At 40.1% G+C, this 9,802-nt stretch overlaps 2 protein-coding genes and 1 long non-coding RNA gene across 3 annotated transcripts in view; 1 reads left to right on the top strand and 2 right to left on the bottom strand.

Annotated features, from left to right (window-relative positions):
- Positions 1-2,121, bottom strand: part of LOC103383630 (voltage-dependent calcium channel gamma-3 subunit-like) — a 6,172-nt gene extending 4,051 nt beyond the window's left edge. Inside the window, exons 1-2 of the mRNA XM_025058468.1 lie at positions 2,020-2,121; positions 55-62 (exon numbers count right to left, since the gene is read on the bottom strand). Of these exons, the coding sequence (XP_024914236.1) occupies positions 55-62; positions 2,020-2,121 (110 nt within the window). The remainder of the gene's footprint in view (positions 1-54; positions 63-2,019) is intronic.
- A 582-nt stretch (positions 2,122-2,703) lies between these two features.
- On the top strand, positions 2,704-4,675 carry LOC112487455 (uncharacterized). The gene is made up of 2 exons (XR_003050551.1): positions 2,704-3,352; positions 3,508-4,675. It is a non-coding gene; the product is annotated as an uncharacterized LOC112487455 (long non-coding RNA).
- Positions 4,676-6,145: 1,470 nt separating this feature from the next.
- LOC103383625 (protein kinase C beta type-like) overlaps positions 6,146-9,802 on the bottom strand; it is a 22,064-nt gene continuing 18,407 nt past the window's right edge. Inside the window, 10 exon segments of the mRNA XM_008316826.3 lie at positions 6,146-6,347; positions 6,775-6,915; positions 7,818-7,925; positions 8,043-8,123; positions 8,199-8,400; positions 8,789-8,880; positions 8,965-9,138; positions 9,224-9,367; positions 9,530-9,626; positions 9,775-9,800. Coding sequence (XP_008315048.1) covers positions 6,195-6,347; positions 6,775-6,915; positions 7,818-7,925; positions 8,043-8,123; positions 8,199-8,400; positions 8,789-8,880; positions 8,965-9,138; positions 9,224-9,367; positions 9,530-9,626; positions 9,775-9,800 — 1,218 coding nt within the window. The 3' untranslated portion in view covers positions 6,146-6,194.

Below are 9,802 nucleotides of genomic sequence, written 5' to 3'. Positions count from 1 at the left end.
AGCGTTAGAAAAGATGGAAACCACTTCTAGTTTCTAGATCCTGTTCCTGTTTACACATCAACCTAAAACACGAGACATACTGAGTTGTTATATCTATTTCATAGGTTAGTTTTACAGACTTTGTAAAGCAGACTTTCCGCAGTTTACACATGTATCAGAGACAGCAAACACAGCGTAAGCTGAAGTGGAGTCCGGTTAACCTGATCTAAGCATTAATATACTTTTAAAGAACTTGCATCGCTACTTCAAGACGAGGGACGAGGGATTTCCTTCTTCACAAAGTCAGAACGTACGTTCTGGGAAAATACCAACATATATGGCATGCATAGAGGAGCTGCACCACAACGACTGTAACGGCCTACTGTACACAGCACTGATCCCATGAATAAACAGTGTCATTGAAAAAAGAAAAAGGAAAATCATGAAAAGTCAAAGACAGGCAGTTCAGATATTGCTACAAAGCAGACATTTGAGATTTTTTTTTTTAACCTTTTGCATAAGTTTGGAAGACAAGACATGCTTAAGACTAAGGTCAGGACTAAAATTGGACATAAGGTCGTAAACATTTTTGCCCCGTACGTAAAAAAACCAAAACAACAACAACAACATGAGTCTGTTTTGATTCCAAACACGTCTCTGGGTCGGAGCATCATCAACCCACACCTGAAAAAGTGCAAATGAATGGAATGAAAGGAAGTCTGACAGACGAGTGTGAGCACACTGAGGGTCAGAGGGGTCGCCTACAGTGCAGGACTTCCTTCATAATGGAACAACAACAAACCCAAGAACCTCTAAACACAGCATTTCTAAATGTATATAGTCTTATACATATGTTGATATATTTTGCATATAAATGCAGAATTATGATAGAAAAGCTCAAGGGTATTTAGTCGAAAATTATACTGAACCTTTGAATTGAACTTCATATTTAAGGGTTTATTTTATTACATTAAAGGACAAGGATTTAAGACATGAGAAAAATAAATTTGATGCTCACAAAGAAGTCAAATCAAACAGAAGTCAAATTCACTCGTTTGGGATGATTAAGCTGAGCTAAGTCAAATTAATGGAGCACCGCAAAATCAACAAAAGTCCTACATTAGCACAAAGAGGGAAAAGACAACTGAAATCCTCGAAATAATTTATAAAATCACAATGGTATATTATTAGTGGGGTTTTTAACCTCCAGATTGAAGTTAATATGTTGAGAAGTGGAAAAAGCATTTGGGAAATACAAAAAATAAAAAAATGAATGAATGAAAACATGTTCTTAGACAGTCTCTATATTTTGTTGCTAACTTTAGAGCTAACTTTATTCAGGCATTAAAATGGAGAAAATCATTTAATGAAACTGATCATTGACTGTGGTCTGAGCACATGCAGGCCGGGATAATTCAATCTCTCTGCACGTGCGGCTGCCACTGCCCCGATCCCACCGATCGATCAGCAGCCGGCATTTTAGGAGTCAAGTGAACTAGATCAGTGTACACTCTGTTCTTTTAGTCTAATTATCATGTATAAACCCGGGTGAGCGGTGCTAAACGTCGTGAACAACGGTGGATTCAGGAGATTCTAATTTAATCTAGTTTTCAATCCAGAGTCGTGTGTGTGTGGGATTATTCATGAAATATTGATCATGAAAAGTACGTGATGCAGCTTTGACAGACTGTAGAGAAGGAAATTTAGATTTAAACAAACTCACTGTTGCTGATCAATACAGCACACACACACACACACACTGTTACACAGCCTTTTTACATCTGACTTTTTGTCGTATGGACCTGCTCGGTACTCAAACCATCTGTAGCTTCAGAAACGTTATGATCTGGTGGTAGCATTAGTCCAGCTTTGACCAGAAGCACCATCATCAATAGAACTGTGTGAGTGGTTTGATGGTTCGGCCCAGTCGAGACGATGGCGGGGATGGAGTTTAAAGGCGAACAGTGGACGACTCTTCGGTGAAATGGAACTGGACTCGACAGGTCGGAGAAATGTCTCAGAAACCACAGCTCCTCAGACTTGTATAACAAATTCAGGGTTGGTGTAGGAGAAACCATCAAACTCATTTTGGTCCAAGTTCATGATGAAGAGCTTGTCCGTGGGCGTTAGCTCGACGGCCATCTTTGTGAACTCCTTGTCGAAGTTGCCGACATCGGAGCGGGATTTCTGCGAGAGATAAAAAAAAAGTGGGGATAAGAAATAGAAATAAAAGTAAAAACAGTGTTTAAGGAAGAAAATCAGGTTGACAATTAGGCATAAAGCACAATGATGAAGAGTAGAGGAGGAGGAGGTGAGGAAGGTGGAGTGTTTATGCGAAGCAAAAGGCAGAGATGGAACAAAAGTTAGTGTTCAAGGACCTGCAGTCGGTATTTGTCTGGATTTAAAAAAAGAAAAATCACAACTAGTTTCAACTAGTTTTGTAGCAGATTAAATTTCATGTGGTATCTCTCTTGATCTAAATGGCATTTTGTTTTTTGAGTTGAAAAATTTAGAGTTGAAAAATATTCTGTTGAACATGATTGGTTTAAGAACTGTACAGAAATTACTAACAAATTAGACATTAATTTTTATTTATTTATTTACATGATTGGTTTAAGAACTGTACAGAAATAGTCAATTACTAACAAATTAGACATTAATTTATATTTATTTATTTATTTTTATCTGCAAAAAGATCCATTAAAAATTACTTTCCAATATTATTATCTGCAAAAAGATCCATTAAAAATTGCTTTGTATTTCCAATACAATTAAAAACAATGGAGCCACACTAAAACTATTACTAATTATTATTATGCATATATATGTATATATTTTATGCACTGAATCATTGAATTTAGAAGCGGACAGTTATTTTTATTAAACTTTAATTCAGGACTTTTAGTGGCATTAGCGACAAAAGTAAACCAGTCCAATAAGTCCAGACCCAGTCCAGTCCACACGTCTGATTACCTATAAATGCCGACACCACATTATGCCCATACACAATGTGTTCCAAACAAGACTGAAGTTGACGAAAACAAACACACCCTCCTGACAACCCAAGCCACACACAGATGTAGAGAAAATCCAAGACAAAGTTTTTTGTTCTCAACAAGTGAAAGGACGAATTTTGGTACAGAGACAAGGAATAAACACAGCAGTTGCAGAAGGAACCAGAACCAGGAGAGGATTACGAAGGAGAGTCAAGCAGTGAGCCTCAGGCAAGACGAACAGATCACACACACACACACACACACACACACACACATCACAGACAGTTTACGTCTCCTACCTCCTCCGTTTGTTTCATCTTAGGGCTTCCAGTTGGAATGAGAAGAAGCTGCAAAAAGTTCTCATCTCTCTACATCAGGTCCGAGGACTCGTAAAAAGGCTTAATTTTTTATGTCAACGTTACAGAAGTTTGGTTTGTTTTATGGCTTTTTCCCATCAAATCAGACATGTTGGCTGATCCAGAGTAAATCCCAGTGATTTATTTTTTAATAAGTTCTCATCTCTCTACATCAGGTCCGCGGACTCGTAAAAAGGCTTAATTTTAAATCCCACTGATTTTTTGTTTTTTTTTTGTTTTGATATATAACTCGGGAAATAAGAAAATACCAAAGTCACTATCTAACAATTTCTTTCTTCAGTTTTACCCAAAGTGTGGTGCGTGCTACCCTGAGGGTACGCCAGATGCCACTAGAGGGTGCACAAGATAAAAATGTGAAGTCAAGAATTTAAGGCTTTAACTAAAGGCTTAATGGATGTCCTATGTGTATTCTGATCATTTAAGGATGAGTAAACACGATGCCTTTATAAGAAAGCTTGTTGTAGTACTGCCTTTAACCCAGTACTTCTCAAAAAGTCCTGGGGGGAGGAATATCGCACACTGGACATAAGTGGACCACTGCTGTAATGCTTGAATGATAAGAAGCCTCCAGTCACTAGGTGGCAGCACCTCATACAGTGGTTTGTACAAATAAAAAATATACGTTATCAGGTTCTCATAGTAAAGACATGACAGAAACTAATTGAGAACCACTGCGTCAACACAAACAGCTGCCTATATCGACATCGCTTAATATCAGAATTGGAAATTGAATGTTTGGACAACGCAGGCAAAAAGTAAATATCAGACATCTCAGTTTGTTGAACTGATGGTAAAAGCAGCAGCAGCAGTAACAAGTCGGACACAGCAGTAGTCTGGTAGGCACCAGTGAGTATATTATCTGTTTCCAGTCATACAGGACAATAACACAAACCACAGAGGCATTGCTATCTGTCAGGGCAACTTACCCAAATAACTCTTCTGTATATAACTCTCTCTAATATGCAGATATACATTTTTTTTTCAATTTTTTCTTATTAAACCTCTCATTCTCCAATCATAAAAAGTATTCACGTTTAACTTTTTTTTTTATAACAGAAACAAACTTTTGATTTCACCATGCTGTCGTTGTGATACAAGCTCTATTAACAAGATTTGACACCATCATTACTACTTTGCATCAGTACACAATTACAAAAAAAGAAAATGTAACCTGACGTTGATGAAATGCCCGTCATTTCCCACAGGCTGAGGAGGAGGACTTTACCAGTGAAACTCTACCTTTGTCGGAGGACAAAGAAGCTAATATGCATACTGTCATAGTCGTACATGTATTGCAAAATGGCACTAAAGGGCTGCCTTGGTCACAATTGTTGAGGACAGTGACTGTTCACAGCCTTTTGTTACTGAATACTATTTTTGGCACTTTTGGCCGATCCACTAGAGAAACCACGGCTTCACAATACTCTGTGCTTAGTCAAAGGAGTGCTTTCATCATTGGTGGTTTGCACATGTAAAGATATGCAAATCTCTAAAATGAAACACAGTGTAACGTGAACATTTCAGTCAAAAAAAAAAAAAAAAGAAAATCTTGCAAAGGACGTTCAGAGAGCCTTTTGACCTCTGCTCGTATGAATTTCAATAATATTTTTTATAACAACAACACTGACTGGAAATAAAACATATTTGGTCCAAAAAGACAGGAGTAAATTCAACATCGGAGAAATTATTAGATTCTCAAACAATCATAGCAAAGAAACAGATCAGTTGTTACTTACACTGAACCAGTACGTGGTAATAGTACACTTGTGACCGCCGCCTTAGTTGATATGCACTTACAGGGGAGGGTGACACAGAGACGGGTCAGGTTCAGGTCAGCCGCGAGGTCGGCCATGAACCCTACAGGCAGCATTCAGAAGCGAGCAACATTTCTGCACTGAGCGCAGAGTCACAGCCAGAGCGGATGTGAGGGCACGGGGGTCACATGACCATTTAAAACCAGAGCAAAGACATGTGACAGGTGCAACTGTGATCATTTCCCCTTAATGTGGATGGACACTTAAGCATCAGTCTGTTTCCGTCCCATCGTAGGAAAAGTTTGGCATTTTTTTGTAGCGTTGTTGCTTTCTTTCCCTGGTGGACTGAGGCGAGAACTGCAATAATAACTGAAATAATGAGGCCATTTATTAACAGGAAAACTGGTGCGGATCAATGTCTATGGGGAATGATCAATAAATAGAACTAAATATATATTTCATAAATACAGAGTTATAACGTTAGGTAATATTTCCGTAACCTTTTTTGTTTTTTTACTATAAACCGTGACGTCATATTTAATTACATTTTCACAAAAGTTGTATGACATCACGCGTCATATTTAATTACATTTTCACAAAAGGCCTTTGTATGACATCACGGACCTTCAAAGTCTCCAACTGGGCGACCAAGGTGTCAATGTTGTGCTTTATCCAAGGACTACTTACTCCTACATGAAATGTGATAACCTCATCATCAACCACTCCTGTGGTTGGACTATGAACCCATCAGGAAAATGTTGGAGATGGAAATGGAATTTGTCAAATTTTAAAATTCCTCATTCTCGTCCTTTTAACAGTTCTGGGATTTGGAGGTGATATGGGATTTCTGTCCTCGGAATTCTTGAGTCAAACTAAGCTAAAGAGTCACTGACACTGAATTAGATGAAAGAAAGCAACCGAGTGTTTCATGAAAATGCCAAACAACTTCCAAATGTACTGCTGATCGCAGTCTGGACAACAGACAACACTGTTTTGGAACATTGTGTTCTTTTTTTATATGTTCATATGTGAAGGTTTGGGGGGGGGGGGGGGGGGGTACTAGTGCAGCTGGGTGATATGTGGCAATGTCAGTGGGCTGTGTGAGGGTACTCAGGGTTAACATATGAGAAGCCTTGGAACTCTTCCTGGTCCAGGTTGGCTATAAGCTCCTGATCTGGGGGGGTCAGCTCTGGGGGGTGGCGTGTGAAAAAGCGATCAAAGTTCTCAGCTTCACGCCCACACTGCCATGGAGAGGAGAGAGTGAGACAGAGATGGGGAGAGGGACATGGGGGATGCAGTGAGTTTTGGTGAAGGATGTGGAGAAAAACGGACGTCCGACAGACAACATCAAAGAGAAAAAGAGAAAGACAACTAAAACATGGCATCAACCAATCAAATCGGTCACAGTCGGAACTGTGGATTTCCATTGGTCCGCGTGTGAGCCAGTGATATCTCAGCTTCATCATTGGTGACTACGCGGACAAATCTCAATTTGCATTTGTCAGAGTAGTGCCCAATGGCAGGCGATGGTTGGGTTCGGGGGATGAGCGAGCTAACTGTCGTACAACTTACCTTCAGAGTTCCTCAAACTATCTTTGTCTCCTTCCTTAATCTGAACCACGTCAACATCTTTAGTCTGTGTTTGTGACGAGTGTGTAGGATACTCACAGCCTTAGGTTTAAACGGGGGCTGGACCTCCTTATTCTCCAGTTTTTCCCAGTCTATGTAACGGAAGAAGGCGTGCTCCTTGATGTCTCGCTCCCCCTCTGGACCGCAGCCCAGACGTTTGCCTGGGTGTTTGGTCATCAGCTGAAAAAAACCCAACAGAAAGTCACTGTTAGGCTGTTGTAAGTACGGGTTAATTGCGTTATTATTTACTTGATGAACATTAACCTGATGACATTACTTAACATTTTTACAACTAATCGCGATAAATCATGATTAATCATGAATTTTAAAATATTTGTATTTATATATATATTTATATATATTTCTAAACATTGCTTGGATCCATATTTATTTTGACTTCCTGATTTGAAATTCGAAGGAGAAAGTTTTACTCAACCGATAAATGAAAATGAAAATGAGTTTTGTTTCCTCCTTGTAAACTTGTTCTTTGTTCCCATGAGTCATTACGTCGTTAGAGCGACGTATTAATCTTGATTAGCAGAGGCGATTGTGGTGTTTGTTTTGGTCAGAAGCCAGAGTTATTACGCATTACAGGAGGAAAGCAGCTGAATACATAACACAGAAAATCCTTGCAGCGAGGGATCAGGCTGTTCACCGTTCATTAACACAGGAAGTGGTTACAGACTGCATTTCTGCATAAACAACAATTATAGTCCATTAGCAGCAGGTGAACAACAACATGCGGTGTGATTTATCCAGTTTAGTGGTAGAGTCGGGTGATTCATTGAAATTCAAATTTGGTTACGATCTTGGCTGCCCATGTTTATATATATAAAAAAAAAAAATCAAAATATAAAGATTTTTGTTCCTTTTGCCCTGATCTCATGTTGAACTCATTCTGTGGTGTAAATGCAGCAGCCCACACTACAGCGGTGTGCTGCGCCCCGCCACTTGAACACAACCAGTAGTTTCACTTTCATTTTTTTTTTGAGAAAGAGGAAGAAGGAGGAAGGATGACAGAAAGAAAGGCAGCATTTGGTTGAAAAGAAAGCAAAAAAAAAATTAAACGTGTGAACCCTCACCCCCTTGCAGATGGCAACAGCTTCTTTGGACATGGATTTAGGGTAAGAGACGTGATGCTCCATGATGGACTGGAACAGCTCGTCTTCGTCTTCTCCATCAAACGGCGGCTGCGTACAGTGGACATGTACAAGTATTAGTTCCCTTCAAGGACAAATCCAGTTAGTTTAGTCATTTAACTCCGTCTAAAGCTGGGGTCTCCTTATAAAGACGACCATTTTACCCACCTGTCCAGCCAGCATCTCATACAGGAGAACTCCAAAGGCCCACCAATCCACAGACTTCCCATAAGGCTGGTAGGCTATGATCTAAAGACACAGGTCAAGGTCAGGGTAAGGTTAAAGAAACTTTTTTTTTTCAACTTCAGAGTTTGGAGAACGTACTTCTGGAGCGATGTAGTCTGGTGTTCCACAGAAGGTCTTGGTGGTCACGCCGTCCAGCATGTTCTCTTTGCACATGCCAAAGTCTGCTATCTTTATATGGCCCTCAGAGTCCAGCATGACGTTGTCCAGCTTCAGATCCCTGTACACGATGCCTTTGGAGTGAAGGAAAAAGAGTCCGATGGCGATCTCCGCAGCATAGAACCTGAGACACAGAATTACGAGATGCATTATTATTATTATTTTATTGGTAATATTACTATTATTTTTATTTTTATTATTATTCTATTTTCAATAGGGCTGTCAATCCATTTTTAAATTATAATCAGATTCATCGTTTGGTAGCTGTGGATTAATCATCATCAATCCAGACAAATCAACATTCCTTAATATTTTTTCTATAACATTGTTGCAACAGAAAGACAGATAACAGCAGCTATAGTTCTGTGTTTAACACGTTTTTATTTGTGACTAATCTAAATGATGACATTATTATTGTATTATTATTATTTTTTTAATTGTTATTATTCCTATTAAAATCATTGGAGGAGTTGTAATCTTTCTGTTCAACTCTTTTCGTGGTGTGTACTCACACAGCATGAGGTTCCTTGAACTTGCCGACCTGTTGGATCTGGTACATCAGGTCCCCTCCGTTTATATACTCCATCACAAAATATAATCGGTCCTGGAACACAGAGAGGAAGAGGTGAGGACCGTTTCCACGTGCGTGCGTGTGTATCTCGCCTGGTGCCAAGCATTGAACTCTAACCATTGTTTGGAAACAGGAGTGCAGCTGCGTGAGGAAGGGAGGTTTTCCAGACAGAGCCAACACTCGTTTCTCCACCATGGTGCACTCCACGTCGTCGTCCTGGATCACCACGTCCTTCTTCAGGATTTTGATGGCGTACAACTCGTCCGTGCCCTTCCTCTCTGCAAGCATGACCTTTGGAAATGAGCAGAAGGTGTGAAAATATTTTTCCAAACACCTGCAGGTTGTTTTTTTTGGCACGCTGAGGAACAGGCATCACCTTGCCAAAGCTGCCTTTTCCCAGAACCATGACGAAGTTGAAGTCCGAGAGCTTGACGCGGTCCTGATTGCCGTTGCTGTCGTACTTGTACACAGAGGAGGAGGAAGAAGAATCTGTGGGCTTCCCTGGTCCAACTCGTGCTCTCTGAGGAGAGAAGATAACAACTGTACCTCCAGATACTACTTGGCAGTGAAAATGTCCAAACACGATCAAGACAGCACGTCAGTTCCTTCCTGAGGAACGAGGGTTTTTTCATTGTTGACATTGACATTCTTTTGATTCTGAGTCTGTCGTAGCCGCTCTAACCTCAAACTTTTGTCGTAGCTCCTCGTTGCCGTCTTCTCCTTCTGGCTGCACAGGAACATTGAAGTATTCTCCTTCCTCTTGGGACAGAAGCTTAAACCTAACAGCCAGATTCACATTTACCACAGCAGCAGCCATTAGCTGTTAGCATTGATCTTCTTCTTCTTTTTTTTTAGATAATTCTGTCCATATTCCTAACACCTCCTCTGACCTCTGTCCTCTCCTGCACCCTGACACTGTCTCCTTACCATCCATCCATCCCTTGTTTCTGCAGCT

Source organism: Cynoglossus semilaevis, chromosome 9, assembly GCF_000523025.1.
Source record: "Cynoglossus semilaevis isolate Cse_v1.0 chromosome 9, Cse_v1.0, whole genome shotgun sequence".
In the NCBI taxonomy this organism is placed as follows: Eukaryota; Metazoa; Chordata; class Actinopteri; order Pleuronectiformes; family Cynoglossidae; genus Cynoglossus; species Cynoglossus semilaevis.
This window is presented reverse-complemented; position numbering and strand designations above follow the sequence as displayed.